The sequence below is a fragment of the Callionymus lyra genome, chromosome 1 (genome assembly GCF_982586985.1).
Source record: "Callionymus lyra chromosome 1, fCalLyr1.hap1.1, whole genome shotgun sequence".
In the NCBI taxonomy this organism is placed as follows: Eukaryota; Metazoa; Chordata; class Actinopteri; order Syngnathiformes; family Callionymidae; genus Callionymus; species Callionymus lyra.
The window spans coordinates 24,380,850-24,407,831 of NC_141818.1; the positions used below are offsets into that span (position 1 = coordinate 24,380,850).

General features: G+C 37.3%; 2 protein-coding genes across 2 annotated transcripts; both read right to left on the bottom strand.

Annotated features, from left to right (window-relative positions):
* Positions 1 to 522: 522 nt before the first annotated feature.
* arrdc1a (arrestin domain containing 1a) lies at positions 523 to 8,764 on the bottom strand. The gene is made up of 8 exons (XM_087798326.1): positions 8,582 to 8,764; positions 7,205 to 7,315; positions 6,572 to 6,622; positions 5,041 to 5,195; positions 4,779 to 4,961; positions 3,852 to 4,028; positions 2,459 to 2,972; positions 523 to 1,164 (listed from the first exon to the last, which is right to left on the bottom strand). The coding sequence occupies exons 1-8, from the start codon at positions 8,697 to 8,699 to the stop codon at positions 1,127 to 1,129; spliced, it is 1,347 nt and encodes a 448-aa protein (XP_087654452.1). The 5' UTR covers positions 8,700 to 8,764; the 3' UTR covers positions 523 to 1,126.
* A 592-nt stretch (positions 8,765 to 9,356) lies between these two features.
* On the bottom strand, positions 9,357 to 19,047 carry nelfb (negative elongation factor complex member B). The gene is made up of 13 exons (XM_087798312.1): positions 18,840 to 19,047; positions 15,644 to 15,804; positions 14,936 to 15,035; positions 14,538 to 14,768; positions 13,084 to 13,269; positions 12,897 to 13,009; positions 12,713 to 12,815; positions 12,402 to 12,497; positions 12,188 to 12,330; positions 11,391 to 11,497; positions 11,014 to 11,155; positions 10,833 to 10,941; positions 9,357 to 9,675 (listed from the first exon to the last, which is right to left on the bottom strand). Exons 1-13 carry the CDS (start codon positions 18,951 to 18,953, stop codon positions 9,517 to 9,519), a joined length of 1,764 nt encoding a protein of 587 aa, XP_087654438.1. The 5' UTR covers positions 18,954 to 19,047; the 3' UTR covers positions 9,357 to 9,516.
* Positions 19,048 to 26,982: the final 7,935 nt, after the last annotated feature.

Here is a 26,982-nt window from a genome sequence, read left to right on the forward strand (position 1 = left end):
TACCAACTGACGAATCAGACGCAATGTCATAACCTTAGATGCTTTATACCAGGGGTGGGCAATTACATTTCTTCAAGGGCCACATTAAATTATGTGAATGTTGTTAGGGGCCGTCGAGAAAATCCCTAAAAAAAGGACAAGCGTCATTAGGCCGTGACATGTATTAAACTTAATAAGCTGCAATTTTATTCTTGTATGAGTTTTTTTCAAAACATTTCTTCAACTAACTTTAAATATTTTGAGGGATTAATATATACTCAAAAAAAGTATACACAAAAAGGAGGGAAAAGGTAAATAAGGGTTGTAAATGAATAATAAATACAAAAATCACTTTATAATGAATTAGAACCATTTATACATGATCATACTTTGACATTACAAGGGCCACATAAATACAGTCAAAGGGCTGCATGTGGCACCTGGGCCGCACTTTGCCCAGGTCTGCTTTAGACTCTAGGAGAAAAATATCATTGCAGTACCCTGACCATATCTTTAGTTGGGCCGGTGTGACAAAAAAAAATGAACTTTATAGAAAATTTATTTCTTAAAATTTATTAGATAAGATAGAACATACACACAAATCTGAACAATTCACACAAAATTTTAATATGGTATCTATAAACTTACGGTTAGAATAAATGACACAATAACACATTTTTATAGAAACAAAAACAATAACAATGTTTTACCAATGTAAAATCCTTACATAAAAATGTGGAATATCGCATATTAAAGTCAATAAAAACCTGCCTCTAAAAATATAATAGAAAAAGAATCAACAAGGACTTCCAAATGTGAATCTTAACACAGCGAACTCTTTGATTTGACATTGTTCCAAACAAAACATCTCCCAAAATGATTGAAAAGCAAAGTTTTGTTACCTGGCAAAAAAACCCCAACAGATAGAATATTAAACCTGCTGTAAACAACTACTAAATCCCACCTCCTTTTCATTAAAAGTGCTGAAAGAACAGTACAGGAAGTGTTGATTAGCTATTGCTAAGAGATGCAATATGGAACTTCAGGAGATCGCAAAAAAATACATCAATGAAAAAAAAAACTCATTCATCATCACCAGTCATAGTCTTAAGCAGTTTAGTACTCTCTTTAGAGGCGTGCTTCCAGCTTATGTGTTGCAGCTTTCATCATATGAAGGAGGAGCCTCTGAAAAAAACAACAACAAAGAAAGAAATATGTCAGTCATTTGCCACACATCGACTTATTTATTAAACTTCAAGGGTCAAGTCCCTTGATTCATTTGACAATAATTCGTCATAAAACAACAATGTTCTCTACATGTACATCTCAATGCACTAGTTGGATTTAAATATATTGTGTATGAAAATGTTCAAATGTACAAAAAAAAAACATTTAATGTACTGAGTAGTGACTAGAGAAGTGTAGTTCAAGACAGTGGGGAGATTGAATTTAGTACATAGGAGTTCAATGGGGAACTACCTGACTCCATGGAGCCATTTTACATATAATATAATTTTACATATTCTGATAATAGGACATCATGTGCAAAAAGCAGCATATAAACAAAGCAGCACACAGCGATCGTAACTCTCATTTGTAATCATTATAGTGACATAATAACGCAGCAATAGTAATGTTCATTTGTAGTTTGGAAAACATCTCTCCTGCATCTACCTTTTCTACAGATTTCTTGCTCAAGAAACTATTCATCCGGTCAGAGTTATTATGGGCCTTTAAAATATATATCAAACATACGAACAGCCAAGAGTCAAAATATTAGAGTTTGACTTATCAAAATTAAAAGGGGAAAGGTTTATATTGAAAAGTCTCATTTCAATTGCAATTAATGGGAAAGCCAGAAGACACCATTCAAAATATACCGTCACAGCGACATCTAGAGGCTGAATCTAACAAAACAAAGAAAGTTTCGAATAGAATAGAGAACACATATGAAGTATTATTAAGTAAGTAAGTAAGTAAGTGATTTTTATTTATATAGTGCTTTTCCAGACCAGGGTCACAAAGCGCTTAAACAATCAAACAATCAATAAAGTATATACTTCAAGATAAAACTGATAACACAACAGGAGTTCCAGAAAATCAAGGAAAAGCCTGAACAAATAAAAATTAAGCTACTTATTCCCATTCCATTCCTGTTTATATCAGTAATTATGGTGTTGTTCAATGTTAACTCTTATTATCATGGTAAAATATATACACCATGAACAAGGTTAGAGATAGTCCTTTATTATGGTTAATAAGTGGCTAATTTTCTATGAACACAAATTCAAAAATGTTGTTTTTGTGTTCAACATTCAAATATGTAACCAAAGTTTCACATACAGCTTTTGACAGTGCTTGGTTAAATAGTGCAAGCTTTGACAGCCTAGACTATCACCATATGCAGATTTAATCTAGTCTGTATGACAATGTTTCCTAATATATAATTAAATTCGAGCAGTTACAAAAACCAACTAACCTTGTGGGAAAGATGAATTTTCATAGTTTGGAGGAACGTTGAGGGGCTGTGGCATGGAGTTGAGGGCCGGGTAGAGTTGGGTTGCACCCAACAAGTCGTTAGCAGGACCTGAACTAGCATTGGCAGTGGGCCTATTGGATTGCGGGTTGTTGGGGAAAAGGAGGCCAGGGGCGTAGCTAAAAGCGTTGGGTGATACAAGCTGTGACTGGCGCTTGTTCGGGTATTCGTCGACCGCTGGCGACCTGCCCTCTGCCCCCTGTAGGTAATCTGCAGGAGGTGCACTGGGGGAAATGTGACTAGAAGTCCTGGTTCGAGGGGTTGGGCGGGGTGCAGGTTTCGGGGCAGAACGGGGAGGCAGAGTCAGTGTGGTGGCGGAGGGATTAGGAGTTGGTGACTCTACAGGAGCAGAAGACTGCACTTCTGCGGTCTTTGGTGGTCTTTTTTTGTTGTCCAGGGAGACGTTCCCAATGTAGATTGGTAATGTCAGCAGGACATCTGGTGACTTAAGACTGACCTAGTCAACAAAAAGGGTAAAAAAGAAAACATCACTTACTAGACAGTTTTAAAATCACATTTTATATACTGTATTGCCCTTAAGAACGTTCTCTTGTGAGGCAAACGTTTTCCTTCTCTCCCAAGAATGGACTTCATATAGAAACACCCGAGTATGCACATGAACTATAAGAGAATCATCATGTTAAATAACTATCAAATGACTCCATTCAAAATATATGTTTTTTGTGGTATGCAACCTAAATGTATAGAACTATGTTGAATTATTTAAATATAATTTGAACTAAAGTATCCCCGATGGTATTGACACAGTAGAACACTGTGTGTAAAGCAGGGTAAGAGTGGGCGACATTGATCAGTGGGATTTAGTAGTATAGTCGTCTGGTGATTTACCTCCTGTCAAATGCCTTTAAACTTTCATTCACAAGCGGTTTACTGTACAGTTTTAATACAGTTAACGCTCTATAATTACATTAATAATGACAACCTTACTGAAATTCACCATAGTTTCTATTTTTAACAGTGACCGTTGCACAACTACACCTAAGATTTCTATTTCTTTTTTGTGTGAATGTTTTCACATAGTGGCTGATCTAGAAAAATATTAATGGGGTAGCAAAAGGTGGGTAGGGACTTTTGAGGGGTGGCAATTAGACAAAAATGTGGATGGGGATAGCAAGTATATCTGCCTGAGTCTTCCAACATGTTCGGAGCCAAAGTGTTTAGTTTATTTTCCAACATCCAACATGAATGGCCTCTTCAGGGGTTTGGTAGATTTCCATCTGATCATCTTGGGGCTATTTGAGAAATATAACTTTTGAAAAATGCTCTAAACATTTTATATAAAAAAACAACTTATGAGATGAATCAAAAGAGCCACCTGTACAAAATATTCGATCTTGATGAGGTCACAGCCAGACTGCCAGGACTGAGGGAGTGACGGAATGATGATCTGGTCCTTCCACTCTATCTCTTTGCCACCCTTGACAGCACCCCCCTGCACCTCTGCGATCGTCCTCAGATCATGTGTTGGCTTCTTCGTCTCATAGGTCACCCTCTGAAAGACAAAGGAAATCGTGAACAAACCTGTACAACTGTAAATCAGTGGCTACAGAGATAAGAACACTAAAAAAAAAAAACATTTAGATTTAGTACATTTTACTTTAAACAGAGTCAATTACTTCTATGGTTTGATTTTTAACTTTTATGTCTCATGTAGTAGAACTCTCTCACTATTATTTTAATGTGCATTTTAATACACGACCTGCTCGGACGGTCGGTGTCACATGACCAAACTAATTTACATCAAAGGGTCAGATACCGTGTTTCATAATACTGAGTTTCCGGTACTTGTGAGAAGAAATTGACACAACAAGAGCCATTATCCGATTTTGTAAACAGATGCAAAAACAGCTACACTATTCTGCACTTTTGATTATATTTTTAAATAATAATAAGACAGGCTCTTCCAGTTATTGTGTGTTAAGATCTGATCACATGACCCTGGTTCGGTGTGGTCGTGTTACTTGAGGTTGCCCACCTCTTCTAAATGTGGGTGTAATCATATATGTACGAAGTGGTATGACTCTATTAAATTAAAGATAATTTGTTTAGATTGATCTGAGTTTTGGTGTCATTTGTCACATCATAAATGTACACTGTAAACTGTAAAGGGCAAAAAACACATTTGTGTAGCACAAATATTTTGAATACATGATATCTTAATGTCGGTCTATGAACTTAAAGGAGAGAAAGTACGTTATAAAATGTTGATAAAGGAAATATATTTAACAGAAGTAGTGCTTACTTGCACGAGACTGGCCGTGATGTTCCCTGTGCTCTTCCCCGACTGGTTGTGGATGTTGGCGGTCACCTGGATGTTCTGGCCAGGAGTGTAACCCTTGAAGTCAGTCTGGGCCTTCAATACCACTGTGCCCGTTTTCATCAGCATGTAGGTAAACTGCTGGGTCACTGCAGACTCCGAGGCTTCCTATATGAGATAAAGTGGAAAATGAACCCAAATGTTTGTAGAGTTCACAATTGCTTCTTCCAGTGTATCCATGGCTCACCCAAATGTCTGGTATTTCATTCAGATTGAGGAGGCGCAGCAAGTAGAAGGGTTTCTCTGTGTTATAATCCTTGGCAAATCTTGGCGTGTCGATGAAAGCTCTCAGTCTGTACACGATCTTTCCATATTTCCCCTCAAACGATGTTGGTGCTGTAGCTGTAAGAGAGCGCCATATGAAATCAATAGTAAGTGTATAGTTCATTCAGTTAGGCTATGTGGTCACAGGTTGAAGAAGGACTCGGTCAATATTCATACAATAATCTGATTAAAAAATAAGTGTTGTTTTTTGTACATGGCAATTTCAAGGATCAGACATAAGCAAGTAAAAGTCAGATTTCCACACAACAGAAGATTCCCTTGATCTTTTCACAAGCGCATGTGAACCGACCGGTTGGGTTGGTTTCCAGTTTCTGTATGTATCGCATCAAACATAAGCTTTGCCTGAAACCAAAACTACAAAAAGAAAAACAAAGAATTGTATAAACTATCACTCCTTTTACTTCATTCCAAACATCCAAAGTTGAGGATTGTCACTGTTAAAATTAAAACCACGACGGCTGGTGATTTATTTAGTATATGGTCAGTCATGAAACGGTAATGAAAAGGAAGATGCATTGAACACTTAAAAAGCCTCAGAATTGTTGGTTGGTTATTTTAGGATAAAGAGAAGATCTCCAATATTTCTCCATTGGATAGTCATGTCATAGCACCATGTTGACTTACCTTTGAATCTAGTCTAGTTAATCACTTTTAAACACGCAGTATTCCCAATGTTACACTATTGAAAGATTTAAACATTATATGCACAGTTTTAAACAAGGGTTTGAAGCCATTACAAAATCCAGTATACTACTTTAGCCATACTATGACAAGAGGGGGTTCAAGTGGGCTGACTAATGATTCGGCAATGAAACCTTGGCCATTAGTTGATGCTATGGTACACACTTGTTACCCAACCACGCTCCTTAGTTAGAAAGAAATTCAAACCATGTCTTTAACGGTTCAATTAGTGTTGAAGAGCAAAGCTATTTTTGAATCAGGCTGTAAAAATGTTAATGCCATAAAATTCAGTTTTTTAGTTGGGCGTGTGTGTGACTTTCAGCATTTCTGTAGATGCCTCAAGCATTTTTGTCACTTTTAAAATTGGATGCGGCTGCTTGGTATAAATGTATCCAAAAATATTTCCTTGTTCTTATACTGAGATACTGAGAAGATCAAGATCAGTTTCTGTCAATTGTAAAGACAATCTATGACAAAAATATAGTTCCACCTGGACTTTGTCATGCTTACACTTAATATATTGAACTTTTAATGATTATACCAGCCATCCATAGACCAGTGTTTATTTTATCAAAGTCTCTACTTACATTTCCTTTGTTTCTGACTAAGACATGTTTAAAGCATAAGATGCAAATGAGTAATTGCCCACAAGAAAGAATATTATGTTGTGATTGAAATCAATAACTTTGAACATGTCTGGACATGCCTGCACACTTTTTGACAAGTGCACACAGCCGATTAATTTATAGTACCTGGAATGAGGAACTTGAATGGAAAGGTATGCTCTCCTTCCTTCAGGGTCCCTGTTCAGTACACAAAAAGAGGAACAGATTTGATCAGTAGGTCAAACCATCGAGACGGTCTGAAAATTGCAGGGGTTAAACAAGCAAAAAGGAAAATATGTGAATACAAAAAAAAACTAGAAACGCAATTAAAACTATGTAACCACTTCTTGCCTACAGTCTGTGTGAATTTGGTGGAGATTTTTTTTAAAGAATTACAAACATTTTTCCAACAGTCTACACACCCATTTCTGTTCCCACCATCAGTCTCTTCTCCATTTTGTTAGCCAGTCCTTTATTTTTATTTGCCATTTAAGTGATCGCATGCTGCACACGTTTCAGGCATGGTGACGGACACAAAGAAGCCACTTGGTCAGCATTATTGGCCTGATTGACAAGTGGCCATCTATTATTTCTGGCATGTGGAGTTACAGCCTTGATTATTCACACCTCCAGTCTCTCAGATTAAATAGAGAACACAGATTTTGTAGTCATAAGACCTTTTTTTATTTCTCTTTTAAAGCGAAGCAAATTCGTTATTTTCTTTCTTATTAAAACATAAACTACGAAATTTAAAATCGAAAGCGATTGAGAACAAAATACCTTTGTCTGCCAAGGAGACAGAGCTATTGAAGTATTGTTCCTCCAGAATCCAATCCGTGTCGTTGACTTTGTTAGTTATACCGCAGAAACCATTGCAGTTCACCTTTATAACTGCAACAAAAAAAAAAAAAAAATGATACACACACACACAGAAATGTAATTGATCATGGAATTTGAGATAACAATGCACATTTGAAATAAGGAGTGACAACACATTTCTTAAATGGGTTTTATTTAAAACCCTCTATCAAAACTGTTGGTTGGTAGAGTAGATTAAATACAATCGCAAAGGTCACAGGAACGCTTTAAAATGAACGCTTTAAAATGAACGCTTTAAAAGGGTCTTGCCTTTTTTTTCTCAGCAATACATGTATTTTCTTGTTTATTTATTAGAGAATTCCATGTATTGAAACGGTGTAAAAGTTGTTTGCCACTCAAATACAGTTGATGACCCCAGTCAGCTGCTGTAATGTGAAACAATTATTGACACAATACACAAGTAAACCTTCTTAAACTTTGACCCAGACACTGATATTTACAGATGACCTAGTTTTGCATAACAATAATTATTCCTCACTAGTTATTAGATACAATACAATTCTGTTTTCAATTATAGGTAAAGCCATTGAACTATTAGGGTTTTTTCTTCTTGTTTGTTTGTTTTACCTAAATAAAAGTTACAATTCAATACGTGTTCTGAACCAATTTGGTATGCATCGTAACAAAAGTATCTGGGTCTGAACTCACGACAAAGGAATTCTTCAAAAAAGGTGATGGAGATAAATAAACTTCAGAGCAAATGGTTGTTTGCCAACTCATGTTGAAAATAACATACTAGCTGATTCAAAGTAATATCGTTCTCTGTGTTATGACTGTGTCACACCATTGTACTTTACCCGAGTCACGTTAAGAGAAGTAGTGTTGTATGAGGGAGCCCCTAAATCCTTCTGACAGGGGGCTTGTGACAGGGTTGGTAAGAGCAAGTGAATGCTGACTCATGTCAAGTAGCTTCCAACTATTTTTGGATTGTATCTAACCAAAAAACATTTGATACAACGTTAATGGGATTTAGATATACATATGGTTGAAATCACTGATGTCTAGACATGTTATATTTAAAAATCTGATATTTTAAAAAGGCTATTTTATTGTTTTGGTAAAAATCCGTTTTAATCGCAGAAAATGTAAACGTCAATGGCACATGGATTGTAAAAACTAACATATGTGAACTATTAAAAGATTGATTCATAAACGTACGAATTTATTTGGCTGCGAAAGTTAAGTTTCCGTTTGAAGTGTTCTTATGTAAAACTTGACTTCCTTGTTTATTCTTCGCATTCCTCGCACAGGTGAGGAAAACATGGCGGCTCTTCTCACCTTTACACACCAGTCCTGGGCCCGCAGTGATGCTCACCGTTCCCGTGATAGAGTCCCCGGGAGTGTACACGTCTTTATTCTGGTCAAAGGCGATGGTAAACTTCTGAACCTTCCCCATGTTGGACCCCAGCAGTGGGACGGTACCGACGAACACCTGAGCTCTCACGGAAGAAACGAGCTCGTTTACACAGCTCTGGTCCCGCCTCTGCGTGACGTCATCCCAGAGCCTTGTCTCGGTCTTAAACTGTCATCTTTTTAAACTACAGAATAAACGTCATATAATCAATTAACAAACGAACTTGTATTTTCATTTAATGGGCGCTCATTTCGGGTGCATTTACAGACATACGACTCTACAGGTGAACCACCTGGTGGACCCCATATGTTGCTCATTCTTCTACCATCACCTACACCTTGTATAAATTATGTATTAACAAAACACACACCACTGTGATAACCATGTGGATGCGTTTTTGTTCATACATTCTTGTTAACCCTGACCCTTTAACTAGTTAAGAATCCATCCCACCAGAATATGACAATTTATCCTTCTGCTGTCTACAACATCTCAGACCACTTTCCAAAGTTGGTTATATAAATGGGTTAAGAGTACCAGTTCTTAAATTATTTAAACTCTAAAAACAGCTAGATAAAGGGACTATCTAAAGGATTCTGACCACTTTTAGACTAGTCAAAGTTTTGAGAAAAATGCTATAACAGAGCATATTTATAATTGATTATTTATTTACAGGTTTTTTTATTGAATTGTAAAGAAAAAAAAAGTTTTCTATGAAAAAACTGTACATCAAACACATTTTTCAAATCACATGATAAAATAAGAGCTGGAAACAAACGTTGGAAAAAATGGTCAAGAACAAACAACCACTATATAAAAACGAAAAGACTCCTTGTGTGTTTCATCAGGATCGTCCATCTCAGAGGGAGGTGCTGGATGTGGGGGGGTTGGCAGGCACAGTGACAGGATGTAAACCCAGATCCAGGGATGGGGTTTCCTCTGGTGGAGGAGGAGTTTTCTTTTGGACTGCCATTTTTTCTGTCAGCTGAGTATAAAGCTCCTTCACCGGCTCGCCGCTCTGTGGTCATCAAGAACACATAACATCAGTCTTTCAAGAACATCTAGAGCTTCTTGGATTGTCATCATTTAAACCACATACAAGTTGTAAGTGGGTAAAAAGATTTGAATTTTTCTTAAGTGTACTTTTAGTTTACGTATACTACTATACTGTTTCAGTCAATAATATTCCCCTCGTCACCCTGATATAAGAGTAAGCAGTAGAAAATAAATCTATCCATCCATTTTCTACCAGTTATTCCATTATGGAGGTAGCGAGGGGCTGGGGCCTATCATCGGGCAAGAGGGAGGGGACACTTTGTCAGTCTGTCACAGGACACACAAAGACCTACAACCATTCACGCACACACTCATACCTACGGAAACATTTCCCCAAGTTCCCCAATCAACCTCTGTATGTTTTTGGACTGTGGGAGGAAACCAGAGTGCCCAGAGCAAACCCACCCAACACGGAGAGAACATACAAACTCCACAAAAAAGGGCACAAGACACGCCCCACGCACACACAAAATGGTAAACGAATTAGCAAGTTTAAAATAAATATATGAATAAAAATCTAAAATGGTTAATTAATCCTCATTACTGGAGAAAAAAACGACCAGACAGGTTCTCAATTTATAAATGCCTTCTCATCATAGCTTTATGCTTGATTTAAGATAATGTTGGCCAGTGGTCACCTTCAGATTGAGCTTTTCTTTTAAACGCATGGACATTTAATTCATGACAGTTCAACTGTGAAATGATACCGCTTACATACTGCTTTTAATAGTAACTGGGAAGATGGTGACAGTGCATACCTCTGCCAAGAAACTAACCTTGCACAGCTTTAAAAAAAGACAGAATCGAATCAAACAACTCCCATTCCCCGAGTTCTCTATCTTAAATTTACATGTGTTCAAATCTTTTTTGTTCTGCTTACAGATAAGAGACAGAAAAGACAGGCGTTGACAAAAGCATAACCTCTCGAGGTAAACATACAATACCATAACTTTTAGATTTCCCTCATCACACAGTAAACATATGACTAACCCTGAATGTAGCTTTGGATTATGGTGGCTACTTCATTCAATTTTCCAGGCAGAGTGATAATAATCAGATTAACACATCTGAAAAAGTTTTTAAAAAGTAAGCAAACACCGTCTCAGAAACAATGTTCACCTGTTTTGGAGGTTCAAGCGTTTTCATCAGTGTTTCCATATATGACGGAAGTACTTTGTGGTGGAGGTACAGCAACAGTCGGAGGCAGTGTCTGTGCACGTTCTCTTTACTGGGAACACAAAAGTGAGAGTTCAACAGGATTGTTGCAGCAGTTGATTTTCTTCAATTGTGAGTTGCTCACCTGGAGTAAGAAGTGAGGAGGAAGCTGTCGAAGACCACAGAACAAAACTCTTCATTCCCAAACTCATCCGAGAGAAGAGTCAGGTGCCCAGTCAGCAGGTGCAGGAAGATATCGGTGAAGGCCATGTCGTTGTAGGTCTCCACTGATGAAAATGAACACACAAAGAACATCTCAGAAAACAATTCTTTGCAATAATTGAACATGCGTTCTGCAGAGGAAACTATTCTGATGTTTCTAATATACCAGATAAATCCACCTTTTGATTTTTAAGCTATGTTATCCATAGAGTCGTGTGAGGGACAGAGCAAGGCCATCGGAAGGGGAGATCATATTTTCAATTAAATGAGTAAAAGTGGGTAAATGCATGTAGTTCTCACCCAGGGATGGAAGTAACCTTTGCAGGGCATTTTTGTTTCTCAGCTTTGCGATGTGGAGGACATAGTATAGACCCATGTCACAGGCCACTTTGTTTTCCTGTAGGTACCTGCCAAAACATGCCATCAGAATTAGTATAGTATTAGAGTAGTATTCTTACATAGCAAGACATAGACTATGACACAATTGGAAATTGAAAGTAACTGATCGTCAAAACCTACACCAGTGTGTGCCATGGAGTTGACAGGCCAATCCATAGCATTAATACATGTAGGAACCGCTGACACACACCAGTCAGATGAGGCCCATTTGGGCAAAAGCTTTTCTTCCTCGATTTCTTGTGGAACACGCACCGGCATGCGCTATCCGGCAGAGAAGCCGATATTCCGGAGAATCCGTGTCAAACGGAGGAGGAAATCATCATAACTGTCCCATGTGTAAAAGTCCTCCATCGACCTTCTGATGCTAAACACAGAGTCACTATCATAGATCTGTGAGGCTTGAGGCATATCCATAGTGAAATAAGCAAAAAAATCTGCATAAATAGTTGTTAAAACAACTTTATTTAACACTCAATAGCAGAAGCTGACTTTGGGAAAAGCTGTTAAAAAACAAAGCGGCAAGCGGAAACAACAACACCCAAAAGATACCTGGGGGCCACTGCACCAGCACATGGATCAGGGAACACCTTAGGCTAGCACACAGAGGTCTGCACACACACGACCACTCCCCAAGACGTCAAAGCATTTCTCCTCATGCGTTCAGATTAAGAATAAAAATGTTCTCATCAGAGAGTTACCTGGTGAAGGCATCTGGCAGTGTGGTCGGGTAAGAAAAAGAGCTCTTCTCCTCACTGGGAAGCTTCTGCTCCACGTTGAAAGTATGGTCATCCACTACCACTGACATCATCGAAGGCAGGAAGCGGGTAACTACGTCTAGATCCTGATGATGTGAGTGCAAGTTAATCACAAATCAAAATATAAAAATGAAAAAAACTTGTGAGTTGGGCATACCAATCGAGGCTCCTTGAACACCTGGCTGTCGATCATGTCCCAGGCTCCTTGGCCGAGAGTCAGCATCCTCAAGAGCAGCATCAAATCTGGATTGTCCTGATCACAAAACTATATACTTAATAACTGTCTTTGCAAGATTCAGTGAGCTACTTAAGAACCCACTTGGAGCCACAGAACCTAAAAACTCCATTTAAACATATACATTTTTGAAACCAAACTAAATGTTTAGACATTTTTGCTTTGGTCCCATTTGCAAAGATAATGTCAAAATGTTACAAAACTGCTGTAAGTGAGAGCATCAAGTTCCTCACCCTGGGCAGAGAGTCCTGGCTCAGAAGCTCCTGCAGGTTCCTCATGATGCTCAACACCAGCGTGTTACAGGCAAAGGGGTCACAGAGGATCATGGACAAGTCCCTGAGTAGCACAAAACACCTTGAGTTATTAACCAAAACCTCCTACACACACAACCCAAGAGTTAGCCTTCTGATGTCTCACCCAAGGACTTGCTCTTGTCCTTTCTTCACCCCGTCCAGAAAGCCCTGCAGCTCTCTTGCTCGTTTTCCATCCACAAACTTCTCACGAATGCAAGCGTCTAAACACCAAGTGAACTATCCCGAACAAGAACAGAAGAAATTGATGTGATGTTAATTACAGAACATTATTCACATTGCGGTTTCCTCACTTTATGGCAGGGGTCCACGGAGCAGATCTCACCAATGTCCAGGTCATGGAGAGACATTAACAGTTCTGCTCTAAGAGTACAGTAATGGACGTTCCTTGTTCTCAGGAAGAGAGTCCGCAGAAACTGCAGCACCATGTCATACAGCTTCACATTTTTCCCAATCATCTGAGTCAACTTTAGTACCACCTACGAAGACAGTAAACACACAGCTTTTAGTATTACTCAAAATAATTGAAGTACTATGCAATGTTGATATTTAATTTTGTTTATTGGCAAGTTTTTCTTTTATAAAAGGTTCTGTGAGTTTTTATTTCCGAGTTACCAGGAAGATGAACAAGAAACTGACACAACAAGACCGTTTATCTTGTTTTGTAAACAAATGTACATAATAGTGAAATAAGATTCAAAGGTTCACATCAGTGCACAGATACAAATAAATAAGATGAAGTTGCTCGATCAATTGATCGATCTATGTATTACCACCTTCAAGGTGGAAATGCTTGAACAAAGATGGTTGGTGTGTGCGAGAGTGAAAAGGTTGATGACTAGACAGATATGAATCCCTCTGGAGATCTTCTTTGGGAAACGATTTAAGGTTGACTGGATTTAATCCGTGAGCGAACTCAGCTATGCAACGGCTACATGGATTTCAGTGTTTTCCCAGGAAAACTCAATGCATCCTCATATGCTAAGGCACTGATGCAAGCACGCTGCAGTTGTAGATGACAAAGATGGAGGGTTACAACAAGATGTTTAATGCACCAATAAAGGTATTACTTCGGCAACATTTGTTTTTTTCAGCGTTGACGTCACTTTGAAAACACCCATGTGGTCTGTAAAGAATGTAGTAAGTCTATCAAGATTGGCAGTAGAGACTCAAACCTGCGGAAACACATAAGAAGACGGTCCCTCCACTCCCCCCTTTGGATTCTACTGAACCACTAACATATGATATAAATCATACTGTAATAATACCATGCAGTGAAATCGGTTTTGGCTGTAAATAAGCCTTGTTTAATAACTAGTAGTTTAGATTTTTGTTCTTTCAGTGTTATCACTTAAAACATAATAATTAAAATGTTTACAATTACACAATACATTTTGATAGAAATTACAGCAGTACCCGTTTTCCTAGTACAAAGGAGTATTATGGACATTGTAGTTTGAAAGAAACGCCTGTATTTGAGCACCTTGGTGAGTTTCTTTTACAGCAGCTGCTACTTGCTGCCAATAGTGTCTTGATGAAGAATAAATGGATCCTATCGACAGGGATCTTCAGTGTATCACAATTATATTGTATCAGTCGCAGTGCATAGGCATATGTATTGAATTGACCTAAGTGGTGGGTATATACATTCCTACTACACACAATTGAATGGCAATGAAAAGCCCTATTTCTAAAAGCAAAGTATACTTTAAATTACTTCAGATACAAGCAAAGTTTTTTCACTGACCTCGTTCTGTCTTCGTGCTTTTGGGGATGGACTAAAGAAGTTGTGGAGGATGGAGAGGTCGCTGCTAAAGAGAGCCGCTTCCTTCTCAACAATGTACTGCTTCAACAGCGGTGAAACTTCATCCCCAAATAAAGCTTGGTTATCCTGCCAGATCTGCCTCTTCACTTCCACCGCACAGACCTTGTAAAGCTCTTTATCGGCCATTACAAATTTAAGCTTTTTTTCCGGGACCTGCAAAAAAAAAAAAAAAAAAATCAAGGACATGTAATTATTTTAGCTAAAGAAAGCGATGTTTAAAACACTAATTACTTACATATATCTAGCATGATAAGCTCATCTTTTACCATAACATGTGAGGTCACTGGGAGCATTGACTGGTAAGTGCATCAAACCCTTACCTTGGGTAAATATTTCAACACCTGCATCACCACAGGCTGAATCGAGGGCATTCTGACCAGTGGAAAACTCTTTTCCAGCAACTCCTCAAGCTTCCCATATCTGAAAAATGGATCCGTTTTTTATTGACAATGAAATAAATTTTTACTGTAGCAGGAAAAGTGTTCATTTAAAGAACAATGATAATAATTGAAACATTCCGTACTAAAAAGGAATACATCAATGAAACAAGAGGTGACCCACATCTGGTTAGGTAATGCTATATTCATGACTTCAATAGAAAAAAATCCCATATTTTTTTGTCGTCTATAGACATACTTACAACAAAAACAGTGAAATCAAATAACCCTCTCAGAATCAAAATTTTAATTTACACATCCTTATTTACACAATTTCTTTTACTTTTGTCATTTCCCATATAAACTGCCCATGGATCCTCCAGTGCAGCAAAGCTGTTATGAAAGGCCAGAAAACCCAATAAGTGTGGGTTGCACCGATATTTATTTTTTGTACAGGAGGAAGATTACTACCCATGATGTCAAATACATTTCTTCTACAGTCATGTTGACTCATGTTAACAGGGGAGTGTGTAATACCTAGTACTGGTACACATACTGTTCATTTTGTCATTCATTTACAATTTAGAATTGCACAAAAACAGCAGCATTGATAATTAAACAACTTGTCTGATGCTAATCGATCATTGTCACCTTTCATTGTCCTTGTCCTCTGCAATAGTGGCCACACGCTCCATCAACTTGTCCCGCAGCTCATCAAACACTGACTGGTGGAACTCCAGGCGAGGTGTGCCATGAAGGTCAAGGAAAGGAAGGGCGGATTGAAGAGTTGGCAACAGGATGCCATTTTCCATCTGCAGTCATTAAAGACAGGAGTCAAATAATTTCATATATACCACAATGCACATCCAACACTTCTCAGGTTATCAAAACAAAATTTTAACTTTTAGTTTTGGGCACCACAGAATGACTTGCTTGGTTCTGTTTTTCTATTGCTTATTTTGTTTTCCTAAGATTCCATGACTCCTGGCTTAAATATAATTCGAAATTCTAATATTTGTTCTATGAAACTTGTCATTTTTAAATATGCACAAATTGATATATTTATTGAAACCAGACATAGCTGTAAGAGGAGAGGTTGACGTGGACAGTTTGATTCACTGTTTCACTGATCACTGTGTTGAAATACTGGATCGGGTGGCACCTGTTAAATCGAACTTGAAAATTCAGAAAAAACGGTGCCCTTGGACAAATGAAGATCTCCTGAGTCTGAAGAGACTTTGTCGAAAGACTGAGAGTCTCTGGAAGTCCACTAAACTTGAGGTGCATAGACTTCACCTCAGGGATCTGATGACTTCTTACAATGAGATGGTAGAAACTGCTAGATCTGATTACATCAGAAAACTGGTAGTAGCAAATAGGAAAAACCCCAAAGTTTTGTTTGACACGATTAATTCTCTCGTGTCTCCTGCTCCTCAAATCACGCCTGTCTTCTGTGAAGCTGACAGCAATGCATTGTTGAGATTTTTCATTGACAAAATTAAATTGATCAAAGAGAAAATCTCTCCCCCTTTGTTTGGAACCCCTACTGTCTCTGAGCCCCTCTCCTCCTCTTGGTCCTCCTTCACTGCTGTATCTTTGGGTGATATTTCGGCACTAGTGAACAAGATGAAACCCACCTCTTGCTCAGATGACGTCCTTCCTTGTAGGCTTTTTATCAAAGTATTTGATGTAATTGGCCCCTGGGTTACCAATATGGTGAACCTCTCCCTTTCCACAGGGGTTTTTCCCAATGCATTTAAACATGCCATTGTGGAGCCTCTGCTCAAAAAACCAGGCTTAGACCCAACTGACCTCAGTAATTTCAGGCCTATTTCTAAGCTCCCTTTCTTGTCCAAGATCTTGGAGAAGGTCGTGTCTGAGCAGCTGTCTTTGTTCCTGGATCAGAGCGACATCCATGAGAAGTTTCAGTCTGGCTTCCGTAAACATCACTCTACGGAGACAGCTTTATTGAACGTGTCCAGTGACATCATGATGTCGGCTGACTCTGGTAAATTCACTGTTCTGGTTCTCTTGGATCTGTCCTCAGCCTTTGACACAGTTGATCACCAGATCCTGCTGAGAAGACTGAGGGAGGAAGTGGGACTGTCTGGGCCTGTGTTACAATGGTTCTCATCAGTGGATCTGTTTTGTGGAGTCCCTCAAGGTTCTGTTCTAGGTCCTTTATAGGTCCTTTATTGTTTTTGCTGTACTTGATTCCCCTGGGTAAAATCATTCAGAGATTTTCTGATGTTTCTTACCATATCTTTGCTGATGACATCCAGCTCAACTGCTCATTTGATCCAAATGAGCCCCAGAGGCTAAACAGCTTAGTCAATTGTTTGCTAGAAATCAAACAGTGAAAACTCTTTGGAGCTAAATGTGGACAAAACTGAAACACTGGTGATTGCTCCTGATTATAAGATTCCAGGGTTGAGTCAGTACTTGGGTGACTTAGGTCAGTCTGTCAAACTGAGCCCGAGAAACCTGGGTGTTGTATTTGATAAAGACAAGTCTCTTGTTCGACATTGCAGAAAACTGACCAGAAACTGTTTCCTTCAACTGAGAAAAATCTCTAAACTTAGGAAAATGTTGTCGGAACATGATCTGGAGCTTGTAATCCATGCGTTTGTTTCTTCTCGTCTGGACTATTGTAACAGTTTGTTTTCATGTCTTAACATGAAGGAGCTGTCTCGCCTACATTTGATTCAGAACTCTGCAGTAAGAATTCTGACCCGCTCAAGTAGAAGAACTCACATCTCTCCGGTCCTTAAAACTCTTCACTGGCTTCCAGTTTCTTTCAGGATCAACTTTAAAATTCTGGTTCTTACTTTCAGAGCTTTTCATGGTCAGGCTCCTCCTTACATCACTGATCTGATCCAGCCTTACACCCCAGCTCGGGCTCTGAGGTCTGTGGATCAGAATCTACTTATGGTTCCACGCACACGGCTCAGGACCAGAGGAGAGAAATCTTTTCAGGCTGTTGCTCCTAAGCTTTGGAACAATCTTCCTCTCTCTTTGCGCTTGATGGAGTCTACTGACTCCTTTAAGAAACATCTTAAGACGTTTCTATTTGTTCAGGCTTTTCCTTGAATTTCTCGAACTCCTGTGTTGTTCTCAGTATTATCTTGATCTTTAAAGTATGTACTTTTTTGAGTATTGTTTTGATTGTTTAAGCGCTTTGTGACCCTGGTCTCGAAAAGCGCTATATAAATAAATATTACTTACTTACTTACTTACTTGACTTAGGTACACCAGGGAGTGTAGCTCATGCCCTCTAAAGTGTTCAGTGGAAAAAAAGAAAACCACACATGCAACAATTGGACACTTTAAAACAAAAATAAGTCAATATACACCCCTGCTGAGATGCTGCTTGGCTGCCACAACACTCTCACTCCTACTTTTCACATCAACAATCTGCCCAACAGGCTTCTCTACTGAACAAACCATGTAGGATTTTTAAAAAAGCATGATTGTTTTTTCAGTTAACGATTATCACTAAAGTTATGTTTTTTTTAAAGTAATTAAATTGATATAATTATGGGAAAGTCACAATCGTTGTTCGCAGCTTTTTTCACAAGCTTCATCTCCCCCTTAACGTGGTTTATACGTTGCAGACTATGCAGCCCAAGATGAGGGAATACGCGGTAGGGAATGAAGGAATATATAAGTACGAGTACAGCATGATGACTTGTGCTGGACCACAGCTCAAATTAATACTGGAGCGGAAAAATAGAGGAAAAAATAACGATATGATCAAACCAACGGTATTGTTTATGGGTTCATAGAATGCTGAACACACTAGTGCGATGTGAAATTCAAGTGATAAGAGATCATCAGAAAGATTTACCTGAAACTGATCAATGGCTTTAAGGGGTTCAGAGCAGTTGGTTAAAGTTTCTTTCAGGTCCTCCCCGTTTGATATTCCAAGCTCTGGGAGTCCGGCAAACATCTTCTTGTCCATTTTTTTTAACAAAGAAGGTCTAAATAGATACGTACGATATAAATGCAATGCGCCCAACAAATAGAAAATAAACCCAAGATGTGTGACTTCAGGAACCAAGGGTCATTTCCGCCGGGGTTACTTCGTCTATAGTCCGTGCGGAAACATGAAAACACCTTGGTTCTGCTTGACGGCTCTCATAAATTCTGTTTTACGCTTTTTAACTACATGTATATGCCTGACATTTATTTCATTCATATCACTCTGAAACGTTGTTTTTTTTCAACGCCCCTTTGTGGTGAACAAGAGTGTGTAAGTGAAGCAACTGTTGAAGTTTATGCATTGAATAAGCCGTTAGTAGTAGTAGTAGTTATTGGATATTACTGCGGTCAGTGGCGGTTCTACACTGAATTACTCCCCGGGCGAGCCTCCCCCAAAGCGCCCCCGCCCCCGACCGCGACAGATATCAGACATGTCACAATATCTTACAGTAACGATGTGTTTTATTACACAAAACAGTATAAACTTTCTGAATGTATTCTATATACATAAATATTGCAAAATATATCAGATGTACTAATGAAATAAAAAAAAATAATATAAAAAATAATATACAAATAAAATATAGGAACAATATTCTTAATAGCACAAATCCTTCATCACACAAATAACACACTTGAGAAAAATATATATATATTACACTGTTCCAATGAGACCAGAACACGCATGCTAAAAGTTGACCTTTCTGGCCTTCCTTGATGCAAAATCATCAACGTGCATGAATTATAAACATGTATATATAATATTATGAATGAAACGTGCGTTATATGGAAGAAATTCATCGTGTGACTGACTTTACAGTATATTATCCCCCCACGCCGATCATTTGGAGAGACCCAGAGGTGAATTGTCCCCCGCGCCCCCCCCTCCTTACTTCTCTCACTCACAGCTGCACCTTAACAGCGAGCAGCTGCTGCAGGGGGCGCCAGATCGCCTAAAACCGTGTTGCAGAGGCGTATTTTAATTTTTGTTATCGGCGGCTGCCCCGTTCGCCCATACCTAAAACCGCTACTGCGCAGACACACACTGACACATGCGCACACCAGTGACATGCACACAAACGCATAACTACACATCACAAACAAACCTATAAAATGAATAAAACAAATGCGCACGCACACACATAAAACAAATGCGCACGCAAAAAACAATTTAAAGTACTAAATAATAAATAAAGTCCTAACTAACCTAACCTAACTTAATTCGTTTTCATTTAAATTCATTTTTTATACACATTACTACCATCTAGTGGCCTTTTAGTATAACTACATCGATTATTCTATATAATTAAATTGTAGATTTAATAATACAGACTATTCCAACTATAGTGCAATTACTGTATGCAGACATACAAACTGACATATTCAGTGTGTACACATATATTTTATATTAACACATAAAACAACTTCTGTAAATAAACAACTGTCTTGGTTGTATTGTTTTGCAACATTGGATCCTCCCATTGTCCATAGATAGGAAGACGAGGGGTGAGAGGGTTTGATGCCCAGTGCCGATGCTTAACAGAAGAGTGGATAATTTGCATTTAATTAGACAATACAAAAAACAAGTATTATTGCGACTAACGCAACTACTTTTTAATAGGTGCAAAAGGCATGTCAAAATCCTGGATGTGGGTCATCAGAATACATTCCCTGCAACGCTCCTTGATTTTCTTTCCCCATGTATCCTTTACTTGAGTCTTCACAAGAGACTTTTGTATTTCTAAAATTATCTTTCCAGGACCTCGTGCATAACCAAAATTTGCCGACTATATTCCATGTTAAGTTGGTAACAGGTAACATCCACTGCTCACTCAAGTTATCTCAGGTTCCCGAAAAATGGACAAAACAAGAGCAATCAATTCACGAGAGATCAATCTCCTAAATGTCATACTTTACTATGAAATTTGCAATTTACATATATCTAGGTTAGGTAGAACTTTATTGATCCCTCAGGAGGTCTCCTTCTGGAAATTGTTTACAAACTGAAATAGAAACAGTAGTGATGAATAAAAACAGAATATTATTTATAAATTGAAGTCAATCATACATCGTTTTTTTAACTATAATCTTTTATTTGTATAGCTTCATAACTTTTTAAAGAATAGGAATTAAAGTGTTGATAAAGCAAAATATTGTATACATCACCAATGTGTTACCTTAGTAACTGCCGAATACAGATAAAGTTATATTAATTAATCATTCCATATAAAACAAATGACTTTTTAATACTGAACCCTTAGTCAAAGTCACCACTTGAAGTCTATTCTCATTTATTCATTTTGTATGACGATATAATAATAATAATTATTATAAAACCAATAACATATCGTACTTAAAAATACAAATTAAGTTAACAACGTTTTGATAGTCATCAAGTGTTTACTTCATTACAGCGCGTAAATATGTTCTAAATCATTGTTGGATTACTTTGACTCTCCACGGTAAAGACACGCTTTTTAGGAAATACCGCGCATGCGCACCGATACTGTAGGCTGCCCCGATCCTGTACTGATATATTCTCAAAAATACTGATGATGATATGGTGACATTAAAGTATCTTTTCTCTCAAAAGATTCCAGCGACACGTGATGAGACCAGAGTCTGCAGACATGTGTGAGACTGTTGGGAGAAAAGCGGTGGAAATATGAAATATTATATCTATTTTCCTTAATAGTTGACAGATATCTTACTTTATTTTCATGTTCAGCAGGTTTTGAAGTATAAGTGAACAAAGTTTCATGTATTTTTTTACTGTGGAAATATTATGTATTATGTATTGTCATTTAAGTGCAGCGTATCAATGTCACTGTTAATCAAGCACAATATATATAATTTCTTATAAAGAAAACCTTAATAGTTGAAAAGATCAGACTTTATTTCATGTTCAGCAGGTCTTGAAGTATTTATAAACAAAGTTATTTAAATAAGGGACCGTCAATGAATTTGTATTTGACGAAAGTTAACTTTATAAAACTAATTTAAAAATAGTTTTAAGGTGTGAAGGTTAAAAACAAAAAAAAGGCATAAAATAAAACTGATTTAGTTCTATGATCGCAGATTGAATTTCAGTGATTTCCCAACATCTGGAAGATATTGCGAAAAAACACTAATATTTACATATAAACATATATATATATATATTTGAAATATTTTGAGACGTGCAATGTAAAAACAACGATAGAATATTATAAATCTGATTCAGTTCTACCATCTCACACTGAATTTGAGTGATTAAAGATATAAGATATATAGTAAGTACATAATGAAATATAAACGTAAATATTAAGTTAGCAATACTGCCCTATAGAGGGCAGTCAATCCACTTTGCAATGACGGGAACTTCCTAAATGTGAATAGTGAGCTCTTCTTGAGCAATACTAATTTGATAAACATTCACGAGAACTTCTATGTTAATAAAATAAAAATAAAAAATAGTCCAACACCAAAAGCATTATGGGTAAGGAAAAACTGTTTGCCATTGAAGAGAGAATAGAATACAAGAGATGACGATGTAAAGACATTTTCAACACATCGACAGGAGGCCTGTGATTTTTTTTCCGCATGTGGACAATATTTTTTATGCAGTTCATTTAAATCTATAAAATTAGAAACATACATTTAGAAATCATTTTTCGAAGGCAATTAAAATGTGTGTCTTTTGAGATCTGTTTGGCAATTCAAATTGTCATTGAATTGATTCTGGTGAGTTTTTGTTTCATTTTTTAAAACAAAAAATAGTCCCCAATATTTAACTTTTTATTGGTATTTTTAAGGCAGAAACACTTGCGACTTGATATTTTAATATTTTTAACAATTTGCGGTCGAAATTAATTGCATTATTCCATTATTTTTTATCATTCTAATGGATTATGAATTAATAAATGATCCTTGATTGATTCAGGAAATGAAGGCCTTCTCTTAATGTAACGAGTATTTAGCTAAGATTTATCAAACGCTTTAAATAATTAAATAATTCCAGGTAATTTTCGATTTGGTCCCCAAGGCTTGAATTTGTTCATCTTTGTCCTCACCAAAAAAGGCTTTTCTTCTTGATAGATTGATTACCTTGACCTGGTGACCTTCCAAAGAATTTCTAATACACAAACCAATTAATCTACAGGATTACTTTGATATTAGATGAATAGACATATGTAAGACTAATTCAAAAATGTGTTTGCAATAAATGCCCTTGGATTTATTTGTAATTTACATGCAAGTTTGGCAGGATGTTGTTTAGTCTTATCATGTAACAACTTTTGCAACTGAGAAAACACACCTGTAATTGTAAATATATGCAATTTCTCCACAAGTGTTAGTTTTAGGTTATTCCCCTCGCCCCACACCTTTCAACCAATGTTAACTGACTGGCACCAACTTTTGTTGATTAAGGAAAAACGTTTTTCCTGCTTTTTAATGTTGTGATGTTTCTCTTGTCTTGTGGTGGAAGGTACCAATTCATCACACAAAAGTCATTTGTTGTGCAATACTGGAGGTGTGAATTGCTGAGTAGACCTGTTAACATTTCTTTGCCCGTCATCACTTAGCTTACACTTAACACAACAATAATTTAGTAGGTGTTACCCTGATATCTGTATGTCAATGTGAGTCTGTCAAGTGAAAACACTGCTCACAATCAACATCAGCGAGTGTGTCTGACATCCACACAGAAGAGTCCCCAGCATCTTACTGCCTACATTTACCTTGCAAATGCTCTCATGGAAATGAGTGGAAGGGGAGTCACAAGGTTTGGGGATGATTGAAGAAAACTTTTCTATTATAAATAGAATGTTGAAAGCGTATCAGAATAAAAAACAAAAACTATCACCAAAATCATTGTAACCTTGCATGCTATATAGGGTGAATCAAATGATCATTTCACCTTCATGAAACTATGCAGACATTTCACTTCAATCATTAAATTCAAACCTGTATTTTCACATAGAAATGTCTTGAATATCCATTACATGCTTCGTAGAGTAATTATTGAGCACAAATAAATGAGTTAAATTCCTCAACAATTGTATCTATTTTCTTCCTGTTGCTAAAATGCTTTATTGTAACTATTATCGTGGCTGGGCTAGAAAGACTTGATACACAAAACTAGTAAGATTTAACAAAAGACCAAACCTTATCATCGGTCAATATTACATATACATGGATTTTGCTGTTTTAGAGAATTGTGAGTGTAATGCAAGATAGCAGTGGTGCAAACACTAGATTTAATAGTCCTGTGATATTAAACAAACATCAACTCCGTCACATTTATTGTGTAAAGAATTTGTATATGGCAAGAATATTAACTCCCCCCAGGTTGTCCTCACTTTTTGTATTTGTGTAATTTTTCGTATGTCTTTACATTCGTTTTCTTTTGTTTCTGACATATATCCATTCCGAAATAATGCACATACGTATGTGAATTGGGGCCTCAGGGGTGACATGCTGTAGCAAATCCAGGACACTCAAAGGTCTTCACACCTTGTAAGTTTTACAACTTCTACATTTGTCAGTGGCCTCTATTGCCCTGTGACCCGACTGCAGCCTTGAGGTGACCCGGTCTCTCTGTCAGCCGAGGTGAGAGCCAGGAAATTAGGGGTTTTCTCACATGAATAGGGATGCAGTGCATATGGTACTAGGAGTGATTACATCATGAACAAAAGCATTTTAATTGCCATTGATAATGGTTACTGCTCAATAACTTGGCAAAAAGTAAGAATACATATTTCCTATTGACTTCTGGAAAGCTCTTTGTTGACACCTTCAAATATATAAAAACCATTTAAAAGAAATTAGATTGAAATAAAAATTCCAAGACCCAAATATCTGTTCAGCTGTTATCTTGTCCATAATAACTCAATGTTGAAAAGGCTCCAGCAGTGCCGTCGCTGTCAGTGCTCTCCATGAGTCCGAGGTCCGGCACATGAAATGAATGCCCAGAAGTTAATCCTGACAGGAATCAGGTTCCCTTTTAACCTCTCCTGGAAAAAGCAAACAATATTGTTATCGTGGAGCCTTTCTTCAATTAGGATAGGGAAGGTAAAGGGGGGCACCACTACTGAAGCCCACCTTTCCAAAGAATTACTTTTCCTTTCAGTCCAGAATGTGGGATTAAATGTTTAACACACACCCAGTTGCTCACAGATAAATTCAAAATAAAGGAATCTATTGTGTGTTGGCGAATCTCCCTTAGGGCCTCTCAGCACCCCGGCCTTCCCCTCTGCCCCACACACTCTTTTAACCCTGAACCGGCAATTAGCCTTTTTCACCAAACTCCTGGTACGCAGGGGTAATTGTTTTCCTGAAAAGAGCCATGTTTCTTCCATTCAGAGCAGCTTCCATGTCTCCTTGGGTGTTAGATAGAGAGGCATCGTTCCAACTGGGAGATAAGCTCCTGGCTTTCTGTAATGCTCCCAACTCGACTTAATTTCCACCTTCCATTCACACTACAGGTGCACTTGTGTATTGAAGAGGATGGAATCTACAGTGGGTGGTTTGGCCTGACCAGCACTGTACTCGCATGTATGAGTAGCGACTCCAGAAAGTTGTGTAAGGGACCAAACATTTTAGCTTTAGCACATATTTTTTACTTACATGGTTGCATATACAAGGTGGGGACCTCTGGCATTATAGCAGGTATAAAAGCCGCATATTCATTAAGTATAGAGAGGAGGCAATTGAACATTGCCCTTTGACCCATTCAAATATTGTTATTGTTTTATGTTGTTACTTGAAACACTGAATTATACATGTAAGATAAACCATTTAAAAAAAATGGTGGGTTGCCTGGTAATATGGTGAACTGTTTGGGCAGTACTATTAAATGTTAAAAATGTTCTTTTTAAAAAATGGAAAAATCTTTTTGAAAAGACAAATCAACATGCTGCTATAGGCTTGACATGTAAACATGACATGAAAAAGACAAATGTTTTAAAAGAAAACCAACCAAAGTCTCTTGTGGCAGAAGCAAACACATTATCTCAATGATCAGAGCTTTGATGCTGCATTCACAATTCAAATACAAATATTTGTTGACACTTTGAATATCCATGTGGCCCTAAAAAAAGTGGTGCGTCACATCGCTATAAGTCTTTTTGGGTTTTATAAATGTATGAAATACAAGAACAACGAATGAGTCCAGGACTTACTCACAAATACTTGTGTTTAAAAGTTATATGTTTGGTTGTTATTTGACAGATTAAAACCTGTTTTGTTGGATGGGATTTTACTTATAAGTATTTTTTCAAGTAAATCTTTACTCTGCAGCTCTGCCAGTAGTTCAGTTTGAGCTAATCCAATTATGCCTGTTCCAAACTTCCATAGTCCTCCTTAAATGATTTGATATAAACACATTTAAAAAAAATATATAATTTATGTCAATTTATTACAAGCTTGACAAAGTTTTTTCAATGGTGGATGTTAAGAGCTTTAAGTAAAGTAGGAACACTGTATTTGGTGTATTTGAACATCTTTTCTGAACGTAATATTATAACATTTGTAATTTAAATACTGCAAGTTCTTCATGTCCACTACTAATAGTACATTTTAAAACTTAAGTTTCCATACATGACTATAAACCCTCATTCCTTTTTCTATAAAGCCTGTATATAAAATGTAATATACAGCTATAGACCTATAAAAAGTTTTAACAATAGTTTGGTTGTAAAGCAATAAGATGCAATGGATTGATTTATGACATTAGTTATCTAATATTGATAAAGAAAATAAAAGGACATACACGGCCTTAACTTAAAATACACTCAACCATAATTGTTCATAAATAGTAGATCTGAAATCAACACTCAAATACATTCTGAGAATTTCTGAAAAGTAAAATAGTTTTCATTGTTTATTATTCACTCACCCCTGAGGTGAAAACTTTGCTAAAAGTGTTAATTAAGTAATTATTCGTGTAAGGTAACATGTCTGCTCTACTGCCATCAGCTTGTTAGCTGTTGTTGGTCTTTGACCCTTGTCACAGTTTGCCCTCTACC